The sequence below is a fragment of the Myzus persicae genome, unplaced genomic scaffold, assembly GCF_001856785.1.
Source record: "Myzus persicae strain clone G006 unplaced genomic scaffold, MPER_G0061.0, whole genome shotgun sequence".
NCBI classification, from domain to species: domain Eukaryota; kingdom Metazoa; phylum Arthropoda; class Insecta; order Hemiptera; family Aphididae; genus Myzus; species Myzus persicae.
Window position 1 is genome coordinate 193758 of NW_019103792.1, and position 16105 is coordinate 209862.

The 16105-nt window shown below is 27.0% G+C and overlaps 1 protein-coding gene across 3 annotated transcripts; it reads left to right on the forward strand.

The window, feature by feature from the left end:
• Positions 1 to 2218: 2218 nt before the first annotated feature.
• LOC111035312 lies at positions 2219 to 10322 on the forward strand. Of its 3 annotated transcripts, none has more exons than XM_022316877.1 (10): positions 2224 to 2589; positions 2717 to 2825; positions 4132 to 4359; positions 4433 to 4589; positions 4731 to 5644; positions 6027 to 6122; positions 6189 to 6274; positions 6682 to 6743; positions 7461 to 7499; positions 8109 to 8710. In XM_022316877.1, exons 2-10 carry the CDS (start codon positions 2814 to 2816, stop codon positions 8396 to 8398), a joined length of 1884 nt encoding a protein of 627 aa, XP_022172569.1. In that variant the 5' UTR covers positions 2224 to 2589; positions 2717 to 2813; the 3' UTR covers positions 8399 to 8710. The 3 variants fall into 3 exon arrangements, with proteins under 3 accessions (XP_022172570.1, XP_022172569.1, XP_022172571.1); XM_022316879.1 differs by adding an exon at positions 9783 to 10322 and having other exon boundaries at positions 2227 to 2825; positions 8109 to 8284; XM_022316878.1 differs by having other exon boundaries at positions 2219 to 2825; positions 6030 to 6122; positions 8109 to 8712.
• Positions 10323 to 16105: the final 5783 nt, after the last annotated feature.

The following is a 16105-nucleotide window of genomic DNA, read 5'->3' on the forward strand; positions in this document are numbered from 1 at the left end:
GTTCTTCAGACCTTCAGTAAGTACCTATACTTGTCGTTTTCACTTTTCTTGGCGTCTTAGCGGCTGGTGGCTTAACGCCACTTGCACACCGGTATTTACTTTTTTTGACCGACAGGCGAGTAGATGACAATTATTATTCGACTAACTATTAGTGACTACTCTTTCTTTAAACTATGACCAGTGGTCATAGTGGGGGGGGGGGTTAAGTGGGATGACATCCCATCCACTTTTTATAATTCACATTTTCCACCCCTTCACTTTTTTGGGTCACTTCGACTATATTTACCATAACAAAATACATATAAATACATTTAAATGAAATATAATACATATATTGTCATGCTTTAGACTTTTTACGAGGTACCTAGGTACTTATAGTACAATAATACCATGCCAATTGCGCATGTAAAAATGGTGATGTACTGATGTTAATTAATTGAACAAACGAGGCAAACAAATAAACAAACATAATAGAATAAAAACATTATTACATAAATGGTATAGAATATAGTCATACAAGTTAGAGCTATATATAAGTGATTGCTAGTAAGCGTATAGTAGGTAATAACATTGATTTTAGAATAAATTATTCTAAAATCAATGGTAATAATAACTTTTTTACAAATTGTATGTTAAATAACTTTAAAAATTAAAATTATGATGGATTGCATGGAAAATTTATTAATTTGATGGTTTAATAAAATTTAACGGACAATCATGGCCACTAAGTCACTAAATCATGTATAAGTAGGTATTGCATAACCAGTGTTCGAGACTAACATTTTATTACAAAAAGAATACATTAGGGCATAAGGCACAATATTACTGAAATTGAATGACTACTATGCGCCATTTATTCTTATAATAACTACCAAATTAAAAATGTCTTAGTATTGGTAGGTACTAGGTACTAGTAGATGGACTAGTTTTCACGCATTTCTGCGGAATAAACTGTGTACATTTTGTGTGTTTTGTATACATATTATAACCTTTTAATGAAAAAATTTGATTGAAAGTAATAATTACCAATTGCTTGAAATTTGAATAATTAGTTTCAATAAAAAAAAATTTACAATTTATGTATGTACAATTATGTTTTTTATTTGATTTTATTAACGGGGAGTTTTTTCTGGAAACATTTTTTTCCGGGGATTTTTTTTCCGTTTACTGTATAAATTGAAGTTGTTAATAAGTTAAAAAATGTCATTTGGGGGAAGGTTCCAAAACCCAGGGGCCAGGGGTCTACGTCACTGCTCGTTATTACAGAATACAGATTAAACTTATAATATTTTCGTATAATCTGTTACTGTACTAGTCTATGGTCAGGGTCAGCTCGTAGAATAAAGATAACGTCAAGGTCAGTTACAAAGAAAAGAGATTTAAGCAGTACTCACTGAGTACTCAGTCGGTACCACCGTGATAGAAATATGTAACTTATTTCTATCATGGGTACCACGATCTTGCACGAGACCGAAGTGGGTACTATTAATATACGTAAATGTATTGTGTGGGTCTAGGTGTGGGAACCTGCGGCTCTTTGGGAAATTCCTACTTATATTAAGTAGATACGTTTTTGTGTGTGTTATTGTACTTATTTAAATATTATATTTGCATAAACAATAATAATAATAATAATGAATTACCTAATGAAATAAAGTATTTCTATACTTTCTAAATTTAAGACGTATCCATTATGCTTTTAATGCCTGCCAATTGTTTAATGTAATAATAATACAATCTTATTCTAATATACTAAAATAGTAAAATATATTATCTATAGTCTATATTAACAGCTTCAACTAAAAAGAAGGTTGTTCAAACCTGTGCGGGTCACTGGACATCATGGTTTGGTAATTTTTCTAAAAAAAATGGCTCTTTCTGACGAAAAGGTTCCCGACCCCTGGTCTATGATGTGAGGTCAGACAACATGAAAATAGTTATATAAATATTCTATGGTAGGTATGGGTTTATTGTATACAAACAAAATAATATTTACAATGAAGTTGGTAATTCAGAAATCAGTAATCAGTACCTACTGACGATTCGCGTTACTGCGGTGGCATAATAGTCCCACGACAAAATATGTACCGCTAAACTGTGTAGAGAATAATATTGTTGTTTAATAATATTATCATAGAATAATATTCAGTTCGGTGCATAAACGCATAGGTAATAGGTATAGACAATAATATTATAGTTGAATAGTTATCTAGTAGGTATCTGCTATCTACTTATCTTATATCAAATTCCACAGTAGGTTTTGCAGCGTATATCTATCTGTAGCTAATAATAAAAATAGTCATCCATAATAAATAATAATTAATGACCATTGACCGCTTATACAAGTTAGTAGTTACTAGTTAGTATACCCAGTTACGGCGCTCGTGGTTGGATTTTTTTTCTTTGATTTCTTCCACTGCGGCACCGTGGCTTCATGACAAAATAATATTTTGTCATTAAATTGTTATAATATTGTGATTTTTGGGAGCAATGGAACATGGGCATTGGAGCGTTACTTACTCAACGCCCGCGTACTATAGTACCTACTATTAGCCGTTAAACCACCGAGCGGACTACAAATCAAAAATGGTCTCGGATTAATTATATTAATTAATATTCTGTGTTAATATCAATTGATTAATGGAACGCCTGAACGGAAAACAAATCTTTGCGAGTGCTAATTTTTTTGATTTTTTTCTTGTGTTCTTTCAAACAGACGGTTAGTTGATTCAAGATCGCTTCCGGTGTAAATCACCATACATAGGAATTGGCGGTATTGTTTCATTTCCTTACGATCCAAACGACTGCGAAATATGGATTATAACGTGAGTAAAAAAACAAAATATATTAGTAACTTATAATTGATCAGTTAATATAGGTAGGTAATTAAGTACCTACTTTAGCTGTGTAATTTAGTCTGTAGGGAAGACACTTAGGTTTAAACTTGCTTGTTGCATTTAAATGTTTATTTTGTTATTTCATACATTTCATGAATTCTCAAATAGAATAACACGATTTTCCTGGGGCATATTTTTCGCAACTTTTGAAAACTTGGAGATTCATTTTAATTTCGATAGGTACCATAATATTTTCAGATTTTACATTGTATATTGTATAACGTTGTGCATTTTTGATAATTTATTAATGGTGTTTATTAATGAATGATACAATTTGTGATTAGGTATAGTAATAGGTATGTTTGAATACTTTGTAAATTAAAAGTATAAACGCAATGATTTGATATGTGGCCGGCCGTATCCAAGTCTATTTTATAAACATACCTAGGCTTGCTCAGAGTTTCAAGTTAGGGGCATTAAACATTTTAACAATCCCATTTTCTCATATCTGGACCATTTAGTTATAATTTATTATCTTTAACCTTTAATATGTTATATTAAAATTACGTAACCATTTTATATTAATCTTAGATAGGTACTTATATTTCTCATGTTAAACACTAGTTATGTAATAAAGGTACCTAACCTACCTACTTTAGATGTGCCCACTTCCTGATTTACTAACTCATCTGTCCAATGCAATATTCAATTATGGCCCCTGCATGGTCTACCTTTATTAACTTCTAAACTAGACGGCATCTATTATATTATTTATGCACTATTTGTCTACCTAGGTACCTACATACTTCCTTAAAAATTACTATGCATTTTATTTTTAGATTATGGATTATCAATTGCAATTTAATTATTGAAATGTAATGTGTTTACACATTTCTAATAAAAATTATTATCTTCGTTATAGGGTCAGTGAGTAGTAATTTTTAGCGGTTTTAACTTGCCTGGATCATCATTTCTGGGATGATCAGGGCTCAGGGGAATTAAATGCACACCCCTCATCACCTGTGCTCAAAACTATGATTGAATATAGCAGTTTTTTTTTACTTATAATATTGTATTTGTATTTGTTTTACCATCTTGATTGAATAGTTTTATACATACATTTATATGGGCACCTACCTAATTAAAAAAAACCCCAAGTTCATAGTTCAATTTAATATTTATTTATAATAATACAAATTCAATTTGTTACTGGTTATAGTATTTTATGTTCGATATTAAATGTCATAATTTTATTGTATATGACTACTAAATATAATATCTATGTACTTTTTAGAGCATTGATGAAGACGATGTTGACAATTTAAGGCTAGCTGCTCTTATGACATTAAAAAATAAATCATATTTACCAATAAATACAGGAAGTAGTAAATCAGCAAAATGTTTGCCTCATAATATGTTTGCATATAGTTCCGAGGGTAGTTCCTATAATAATCCTGTAAGAAACAATGGAGGATGGTTTCCTTTATCAAATAAACCATCCAGTAAACATTCATTAAGACATGTAAGTTTTTTAAATTTTAAAATACATTGTATTATACTATTACTTAATATATTATAATTACATTAATTTACAGGTAAATTTAAAAAAATCAGTTTATCCCAATAGAAATTTGATTGCTATTGTACCATCTGATATTGAATGTGATTTTAACTCTGATTTAACTAATTCTACCCTTGTGCTTGATTCTGATGATAAAAAGTCACCGAATACTCATGATTCGAGTAATGAAGGTAATTCCATAAAGTAATAGTTTTTTTTAATTATCAATAGTTGTTTTTTAAATGAATATTTATACATGACTTAAGTTAATATATCAATAATAAAAAATATTAATTGTTATATATTTATGTGTTAAATTTTTTTCTCCCCAGTTTCCACTAAATTCAGCAGATTAGAACATGAATCTGATTCTGAAGAAAGTGAAGATAGTGAACCAGAAATAAATGAAAGAGAAGAATCAGATGATTGTGATATCTTGTCATTGGGAGAAAAAGATCAAGATTTAGATGACCTTGACAAATTAATGGATATTATAGAGGCTGAAATTGCTGATGGTGTGAGTGAAGATGTCAAAGAAACTTCAAATTTAAAAATGAACAATGATTATGTAGTAAAAAATGCAACTGAATTGAATGCTAACATAGATCCTAACAGAAATGTACTTACTGCATTAAATCAACCCAAGATCATTGAAGTTTCTAAATCACAGTTAAATTCACCTAAAGAAAAACTTGAATCTGAAATTACTTTTGAAACAAACACAAACTCTTCATCTCAGTGTACTGTATTGAAATCATGTGTTGTTTTGAAATCTCCAACACCGTTTAATACAAAGAGATCAATCTCTCCTTATACTAAATATTTAAATAAATGTTCTACTACAGTTGATCATTCAAGACTTCAACATAGATCTTTATCTCCCAGAAGGTTATCACCAATAAGAGAAAAAGTTCTTTCTCCAATACAATGTTCTCCTCCAGAATCTCTGAATACTTCAACATCTACAAAAAAAACATTTAGTTTTTTATCAAAAGTAATATTGCCTAATGATAGAAAACATCCTCCATTTAGTAGAAAAAATTCCCTCAAAAGAAAATCAAGATCACCAGATAAGAGCTCTGCTAATAACAAATCAAATAGCCCAATAAAAAAACTGATGAAACCAAGGCAAATAATATCTCCTACTATTCAATGTGCTAATAATAATGATTACTTACCGAAAACAGTTCAACTAAAACCTGTTGACAAAGAAGTGAAAATTAGAACATTTGATCCTCTTTTAGAAGTAAGAAAAAGAACATTTGAATATACCAAAGTTAAAACAATGTAATAAACTAGGGGAAAAAATATTTCAAAGAAAACTTCTTTTCGTGGCAATTTAGACTCAGATCAAATAAGTAGACATTTAAAATATTGATTCAAATTAAAACCAAATGCTACTTATGAAATATATTTTACAATTTACATTAAAATCTATTTTATTGTCTATTTCTTTAATTTCAATGTAAATGTTTACCTGGACTAAATCAGTTTTCTTCAAAATAATATTTTTTCTGGTTATTTAAATTGAATCAAAAATATGAATTAAATATTCCTTAAGGTCCATAATCCTTTTATTCATTGAAACCACTGGTTTGTGAGTTAACTTCTTTTTTTTTTTAAAACAGCAGGTGCTAGATGTTAAAAAATTATCCATACAATATACTGATTCTGTTGATCTCAGAACAGAACTAAAACGACGGAGAGCTCTTCGACTGAATAAAGTAACTAATACAAATTAATGATATTTAATTAAGCTGCTTTAAAAAAAAAATTAATCATCTGTCTAGAATAAATTGGATGCAAAGAAGAAATCAGAATCCTTTTATCCTACTCGATTATTACAGTCTGCAATTAGAGATGTTGTTGATTCAAGGTAATATTCATGGTTTACATTATATCAGTTGTAAAACAAGATTTTTTTATAATATATTTTCAAATTCATAATACCTATTTTAATTTCTAATGACGGTATATTAAAAAGGATTAGCGGTTCTAAGGTTTTAATGTAGTCAATAGTCAATATTTTATTAACAGATTTAAACATAAAAGTACTTGTGTTTTACTGAAAGATTGATCTTTCCATAGCACCCATAAGCAAAAAATGATCTATAGAGTGTATCAAAAAGTTCTGACATATGGCCTAAACGGTTTAAATGTCAGAACTTCATGATACCCCCTTTATTTTGAAGAAGTTAGTTACTTATTTCATATAGAGTTTCAACTCATAAGAAACGAGTCTAAAAAACAAAATAAATATTAAATAATAATGATTTTTTACAGTACTAATGGAGTGAAAAGAAAAAATTATCCTAACAAACCAGAAATAAGAGTACAAACTGAGGGTATGTAATTATTTTATAGTTTTATTAATTTGAGCAATAAGTTTTAAATTGTTCATCAAATACTTTTTTAAATTTATTGTGTACTACTAGTATAGTTTTCGGAGTCAGCTGTCCTAGGAGGGGGGGGGGCTTGGGCTTGCTATTTTTAATTTTTAAATACGATTTTAGGTCTCATCAATAAACAAAATATAAAATTTTTATTATTTCATAGCATTAAAAATTGGATGTTTCATAAAGAATTAAACCTGATATAATTACTATATAATAATTACTGTTACAGTTGGTCAAACGTTTGATCACGGAGTGAGTGTTGAATATAGTAAGATAAGACCACGAAGAACAGTAATACTTTGAGAAATCCATAGAGCTTTTTCTTGTTATGCACACTTCTAGCCTTAATTTGCTTCTTGTAAATTTAATATCATATAAATATTATATAATATACCAACTACTATGACTTTTTTGGTGTTATTTAAGGTTTATACATTTCTTCTAAAATTTGTTTTTATTGTATCAATTATTATAAACATCCAAAAATGTTAGTATTTTAAAAATACTTTTAAATAGAAATGTATTTTAGGCCTTGCAATTATTTTTGCCCTGAATCCTGCAAATAATTTTAACAACTCAGTTTATATTTATATGTGTTTAGTGGATATATTGAGATATTATATTGCATTTTGATTGTGTGTATTCAATTTTATTTTATTATTTTAGGTAATTCAAATGGCCGAAGAGTCATCTTACTTTCAGGAAGTATGTTCATATTTTTATTTTTTCTTATTATTAAATAAATATAGACTAATTGATAGTCAACCGGGCCCTTTAAGTTCATTGTTTTACATATCAATATTGTATCATATTATTTAAATACTAGGAGTTTCCTGTTACATAGAAAACCATTCAAGATACCACAATAATTTAAAAAAATATTTTACTTATTTTGATGTTTTTGGCTTATTTAGTATATTTAAGCAGATTTTTAAATAAGATACATAATATATAACTACTCCACATATTTTTTTGTAACAAGACTTCAAAATACTGGTATTAAAATTATAATACAAAAATATAAAAATAAGCTTAATTCAATACAGTCTTGCACAATTATACATCATGAAATGGCAGTTATAAATAAAAAACCTATTAGTATACTTCCTAAAAATCCTCCTTACAGTTTATGTAAGTGGTGTTAGTATGAGAATAAACTGTTAGCACAATACTATTACTCCCATCATTGAGTATTTTGGTAAATTTAGATAAATTTTTCTTCTTTCAATATTTGGTTTCAGTTGTGGATGTTTAATTGTATATATTAATAGTGTGTGATATAATTTTTAAAAATAAAATATTTTTTTTGTTTAGATCAACATAATCATAATGATGAAGTAGAAAATTATTCAAGTGCAAAGAGACTAAAAGCAAATTACAAGAAAGTTCCACTTCATCTCAGGGTTACAGGTGTTTCTAATAATAATATGAAACAAATAGGATTAAAGAAGATCATTAGGCAAAACATTAATGTTACAGATATAGATCAGGTATTTGATGTCCTAATCACATGCAACTTTTTTTTACATTTGTTAAATTACAACCATTTAACTCTATTTTACTTTATCTCTGGATTTAAAATGTATTGTATTTTAGGTTTTTAATTATAACCAATTCAGATCAAACTACAGAATATCATTTTTCATAACTTATTTGATTGATAACATATTCTTACTAGTTACAAAATATTAACTTATTTTTACTAATGAGATATTTCAAAAATAATTTCAATTACCAATACTAAAACATTTTTAATTTGGTAGTTATTAAAAGATTAAATAGCTCAAAAAGAAGTAGTCATTCAATTTCAGTATTATTGTGTTTACTGTATTCTTTTTGTAATAAAAATATAAACGTTTCAAACACTAGTTATGCATTACTTACTTATAAATTATAATACACTCAATACCAATCATTTCTTTATTACATACATATTTGAATAAATTATGTATTGAAACATTTACAGTTATGGTTATAAAATAAAAGCAAATAATAATCTTATATGTGGTATTTTGTAGTTTAATATAATTTGGTTTATATTTAATAAACTAAAAATATTGGGGAAAAAAATGATTTTATGAATTTGATATTTTTAATTGATATTTATGATTTATATTTTTTTTTTGTAAGTAATTAATTCATATTTTAGTATAATTTATTTGAATGCAATTTGCAAATTTATTACTATTGTTTGATATTATACTGTCTTGAATACTTGGGCTATGATAAGGGTTGCATGAACAATCACTTAAAATTTAAAAAATCAATAGTGAGCAATGGTCCCTGAAAATGGTGAAATTTGGTGGCCCATGATTGTCCATTAAATTTTATTGAACTATTATATTAATACATTTTTCATGCAACTCAGTATAATTATAATATTTATAGTTACCTATTTATCATAATTATTAATTTGTGTATAAGTTATTATTTAAATAGCTTGCCAACTATACTTACTAGTAATCACCTATAGCCCTAACTATTATGACTATTAATATAATTTATACATTAATGTTTTTATTCTATTATATTTGTTTATTTGTTTGTCTCGTTTGTTATGACATAATATTTATTTAATTTTAAAAAAGTTTTTAATTTAATTTTATATTATAATGTACATTATTTTTTTATAATATTATATGTGTCAAAGAGTGGTTGGTCAAACACTGTTTTGAAACTATATCACATTTTTACTTCGCTTCTGTAACTTAAAATGTTTATAGCACATAATAATTATTAACTATAAGATTATCAAAAGTCATTGTTTTTGTGGTTTTGTTTAAATGGACATTGTACCTTTTGCAACTGTTTGACCCATATATTATTATAATGTATAGGGCTTACAAATACAAATCATATTATATTTATGTTATTTTTATTTTGTTTACAATTGTAATACCGATTTGAAATTTGTAACGCCAATTTTATATGTGGACAGAATATTGTTAATTTTTAACCAAAGTATGAATTTTTATATGTTGGTCACAGATGTAAATATTCACAACCATATTCTTCAGCAAAACAGAAGTGGCAGCATTTTATAACTTTGGCCATAAAGTATATTATGTTATTTTGAAATTTTCTACTTCGATGACTGTCAACTGTGTCTACTTAAAATGTTTTGATGCTATGCATTTTTGTGTATTTTATGACATCAAGAACAAACTTAGCTACACTAACCTATATCCTTAATATATTTGTTATTAAATCTGTAATTTCCCATTTATTATTTTTGAAATTAAGTTCACCAATTGTATTCTCATCCTTAATTTCCTGTTGGTTAACTTCTAAAGGTAATTTAATTTAAAAGAAAAAGTTATCATTTAATTACATTTAACATACATTATTTAGGTGCCTATTGTTTTCTGATTTGTACAAAAAAAAAAACTAATAAGACTGTTCATGTATCAATTAGATTAATTTTGATTTAAAAACTAAATTTGTAAGTTGTTGTAAGTTAAGTAACTTCTTTAATGGCTATTGATTGTTATTTTTTTTTTACTTGTTGCAGAACAATAACAACTTGTTAATACTTATTTTGTACTCCAAAAAAAAAAGAAGTTATTTATGTTAAACAATATAATTTAAATTTGTTACATATAGATCTCATTATTTTTCTTTCAGTGTTAATGTAAATACAATTATTATGATATTATGCAAGGTAAGTTTAATTTTAATCCATGTTACCTATATTTTGTATCTCCTTCCATCTAAATTGTTAGTTTCTAATACTGATTGAAATCTGTTCAATTACAATATGGGCTCGGGTCCAATCAGTGTTAGCCTGTCCAATGGTGTATTGGAAAATATATTTATGGGTATACGCATTAATAAAATATGTATACTAAACCTAAACTTTTTTTATATATCATGCTATTTTTATTATCGTATACATCTAATTGTATGAGTAAAAACAAATAACATTTTTTACATGAAATCAAGAACCGTTGATTTTTGTAATCATTTATTATGATGATATTATCAGTTGTTGCTTCTCAATGTTTATCTGTGATCCGTATGGAGGTAAAATGTAGAAATAAACAGAGAGTTTAGACTGTTTGGAGTTCATAATTGACAAATTACTTACTAATGTGCACGACATAATATATCTATTTATTCTTATTTTATAAATAATCTTGCCACAGCTAATGATGTGTATTAGGTTTAGCAAAAGTTTCATATCAATATAACATGAATATTATGTCGTGGAGACGTCAAAGTTATAACTTTCCTTGTTTTGTTTTACACCATCGTTTCTACTCGCCTCGTTTCACGGTACCTACATAAATTATGAATTTAATATATAATTTATTACTATGTTACATTTTTAATAATATAAGTGTGTAGACTATAGACAACTGGCCAACAATCATTTTACCAATTATTTTACCTACTTACTTATATTATTATAGTACCAACTACCAATAAATGAAACATGTTGTGGATATCATGAGGTAAATTTGAATTATTCATTCAAGTACCTCTACGAGTTTGCTCATTGTATAAATGTTTTTCAGAAAAAAACAAAAAAAGACAAACATTTATTTTAAAACAGTTATGTATAATGAGATAAAAAATAATGTTATAATTTAATATGCTTAATTTTATAATAAATGACAGTTATAATTTAATATGCTTAATTTTATAATAAATGACAGTTATAAAAAATGTTTATAAAAAATATAGGCAGTAAATATAATGTATAGAAAAAAAACATTTTAATTTTAATAAATTAAAACAGAATTATTTGCAAAATACTTTTTAATAAAAGAAATTCCATGATTTCCGTGAAATGCAAAAGCAATATCATTTGTTTTTAAATTTTCTTCATCACAAAATCGCTTTAACATTTTTGTTGCTACTCCATTATTTCTATACTTAACCATCACCCATAATTTAGATATGCCAAATTTTACTGCAACTAAATTTTTTGAAAGCTGACCATTTTGATAGATACATGCATTTGTTAATGGCTCTATTTCTAAATATCCAATAATTTTTAATTTAGGATCTACTGCTAAAAATACTGTATGGTTTAAATTATTTATACTTTTTTTTAAAAAATCAAGTTCTAAATGTATAAAATCGTGTATATTCTTCAATGTAAGTCTAATGTTTAAATCATCACAGTTTTCAGTAACCTTTATTATGTCTAAAAGAAATCCATTGAAATTAATTGTACTTGCTACGTCTACATGAATTTGGCTCTTGAACTGGAGCTTATGTAAATTTGTATGTAAAGATTTATGCAATGAATCATTCCAAGAAGAAGGAACTTGAGACGGAAATATTCCACAAGGACAAGGTTTTTCAATTTTTTTGGGTTTCAGATGTGAAACATCAAACACAGTAGTACTTTGATTATCGTTACTAAGCTTTTTATTTTTACGTTCAGGACATATTATTTTCATACATTCGTCTGAATTAGCTTTTAACACTGATTTAAGTTTATACTGATGAATAACTCTTTTATTACCAGTGCCTTTACAAATGAACATATCATTTTTTCTTGTTTTAATACATGATCTTTTTGGAGTTTTGAAAGGATTTTTGAAAAAAGGTGAAAAATAATGTTCAGTCGATTTTGGATTATTTCTTAACCAGTAATGACTTCGATTTTTTTCCACCGGATTATCATTACAGTTAACACCTTCAAAATTATACGAAAGATTATTGTTTATAGGTGCCAATTTATCAAGAAAAGGTTCATTATAAGATATATAACTTAAATCTTGTTCCGTGTTTTTTGAAATTACATTTGTTGGCAATTCATTTACGCTTTTTAAACTACAATTTTCTAAAAACTGTTTCTTAGACGATTCATTAGTATTGACGCAATCACTATTAGGTTGTGGTAAAGATTTTGATTTATTCAGTTCTCTAATACTACTGATATTACTAAATGAATCAAGTGCTGCAGTTTTATTTGATAACATTTCATCATTGGTATTATCATTTGCAGGTTTAAATGATTTTAAATCGTCACAAGACTTGTTAAATTCCAAAAAATAATTTTGCAAATTAAACTGATCCGTAGATCTATCTTCTTGCTCATTCGATATTATATTATCACATGATGGGAATTAAACTTGTTCTAGTTTTTTATTTAGACATTCCAACTTATTGTTTAACACATTTAAATTATTGAAATCAACACCTACAAACTGTATAGTTGAATAATCTTTTTTATTTGATAAAGATTCAATGCAATTGTTGTATATATTTGCTTTCATAACGTTATGAATATTTTTAATAATTTCATTGACATGTTTCGATCCTTTCTGTTCATCGGGTTTATACATGCATTTATTCATTATTTGTAATATCTCATGTTTCATACTATTCAAGTACGGTACAATATTTCCAGAAAACATTTTTAAGCTCAATTCCATTTGAAAAATGTTTGATACATCAGTGTTATTCAGAAAGCTTTCATCAAATGTTGTATGTTCATTAATTTTGCAAATCATCTGTGATTTATTAGATTTTATTGTTGTATTTTTATGAAGTGTTTGATTTTCTTCAATTTTATTTTCTGTTGAACTTTTTCCATTTTCCAATGAATATATCAGACCTATCTTATTTGATTCATTTAGACTTAAATTTACTGTTTTATTGGATAGCAAATTTTGTTGAAATGAATTATTGTTTTTACTTTTTTTATTCAACGTCATGTTTGTTGTGAAACTAGACCTCTGTAAAGTTACTTGGGATTGATTTGTGTGTAATATGTTTGTCACGTCATTCAATGTTTTCTGAGAAATTTGTTTTATACTATTAAAAGTTGTATAATGTTTTGTATGTTTGTCAGTTTTTTCTTGATTTTCAGATACTAACAGATTGTTATAATTTGTTGAGGCTTTTTTTTTTAATAAATTAGATTTATCAGTAGTACATGCTGTATATGAAGTAATAGTAGTATTAGAATTATCATTAAATTTACTAACCTTGCTTGATTTTGATTTAATATCATCATTATTAGACATTTTGAGTTGAATTGATACTTTTTTAGAAGTTTTTTTCCAATAATATTTCTTTTTAATGTTATTTTGATGTTTGCTTAGAGGACTGCTGGTTGCTAAAGGTTTATTACCCATCAATTCACAGTAATCAATATCAGAATCAGAATCAGAAAGTCGACGTAAGGCAGATGGCATATTATGTACAAATGTATTTTGTTGAGGTAAAATCAACAATTTTGATCCTTCAGAATCTGAATAATACATTTCATTTGTGTCCGAAGAAAAACTATAATAGTCTATTGGATCAGTTGGTTGATTTAAAGTTTCATATTTACTTAAATTTTCAGCTTTATTTGTATTGAGAGTTAAATTCTTAATTTTGATTGATGATTTACTGGTTTCACAGTTTAAAGCATCTATAGATTTAAATAGTGATTGAGAATTATGGTTAACGTTCATCATTTACAAACTGAAATGAAAAATATGCATACTAACATATTATTGTTGAAGATCTTCATACAATTTATCATTTCAGTTGTATGTAGGTACTAGGTAGGTATTTGAGTTTACTTGCAAATTTACATGTCTGAAAAAATATGAGAACTTTGCCTTAATCTAGCTGTAGTATCTATTCAAATATATAATAATATTAATTTATGTTTACATAATTTAATAAAATAAATACAATAAACTCCTAAAATACATTCAAGACCAAAAAAAAAAATGTCAAACATATTTTATGAGAAATATAGGTAGGTACATGATGATCAGTGGCATAATAATGATATTGTTCTGGGAGTGCCATCAATATCTGGATCCTTTATTTTATCCGTTTGTTGAAGCAGACATCATTCAACTTATAAACAAAGATGAAATTATTAATATAAGTGATAGGGTCTTCTAACAATAAATTTCAAAAAAAAATAAGTACCGAACTTTTTATGTTTATTGAATTTTTTGTTTATTTTATGCGTGTACCAATTGTAAATAAGTACGTAAAAAAAATAATTTAAAAAAAAATATTTTATTGCAATTAAGTGGCAATTCAATTTATTTTTAAGTTTTGTATGTGGCGTTGGGCCCCATTAAAAATCACTGAATTCGAGACCCAAATGCCCAATTATGAGCCAGCCCGACATTGAATTTTAAATTTTTAACACTCGGAATTTATACAACAAGATCTAATTTTTGATAGTCCATCGACCATCAATTTATTACTCCTTAATAACTCATTCAATGACCGTAAAGCATCAATGTTTTTAATTTTTATGGACAACTAAAATATAGCTACGGTCGTCATACATCTTACATCTAATTACACCATTAAAACTTTAAAAAAAATTGGATCCCCCACTTCATAACTACGCCACTGATCATGACGAGTAATAAAATTGTAATCTTCGAGAACTAAACTAATTACTGTAATATTAAATGTAGTATAGGTATATTTTATACAATTATAAAAAATATTACATAATATAATCTTATTATTGTTCAATATTCATCTCAAAAATGATTCTTAATAAATAGGTAATAATAATATCTTATTTTACACGACTTATTGAATAAATAAAATGTATTACCTATGATTTCCTAGTGTTTGTGGATTAGATAAACTATAACAGGTAAATGTATTTGTCATTATACCTGTACGTCGGCAGTAAAATTGAATATTTTAACGGCATCTTGAATAATAATTTATTACGTTATTTTATTAAATTATCGTGAAGAAGCAAAAATTGAAAAAAATAACACCCATGGATATTCCTACTGAATTCTCATCGATGAACGATGCCTTCATGATTGCAACAACGACAAGCGAGGACGAGTAGATGTACGCAGTGGCGGCGCGAACTTTTCGAGCCTTTGAAGTAAATTGTACATTTTAAATATTTTTACCACCAACCATCCCCTCTATTACATCGGAATGATGGGTAATTTACTATGTTGAAGCTATGAAGCAATTGCTTCAAATAGTATTATATCCCGCCGCCACTGCAGCCCCGGGCCCGGCAATCGTAAAATTAACAACAGTAGGTACAATACCATTATAAATAATATTATAATATTATGTTTAAGACAACAACATCGAACATTATGGCTATAGATATCACTCAACTACGCATATTAACTCTGCAGGTCTCGGAGGAGGCAATAGTATAATTTCTATCGGTGTCCGGGAAATTAAAATAATAAATAGATGAGGTCCAGGGGAAACAGAATACAAAAATATCTTTATATAAAAGCGATACGAAGAAAATACAATTTCAATGGAGGTAGGTATCATATTATGTCGACGGTCCAGTTTTCTGCCCACCGCAGTTCGTCCAGTCGGCTGTCTTGCGCACA

Bases quoted from the DNA above. Each gene is read 5' to 3' on its own strand.
- LOC111035312 (XM_022316877.1), top strand. The intron at 4,360-4,432 runs GTAAGTTTTTTA...ATTAATTTACAG, and splicing joins GTAAACATTCATTAAGACAT to GTAAATTTAAAAAAATCAGT. The intron at 6,744-7,460 runs GTATGTAATTAT...TTATTATTTTAG, and splicing joins AATAAGAGTACAAACTGAGG to GTAATTCAAATGGCCGAAGA.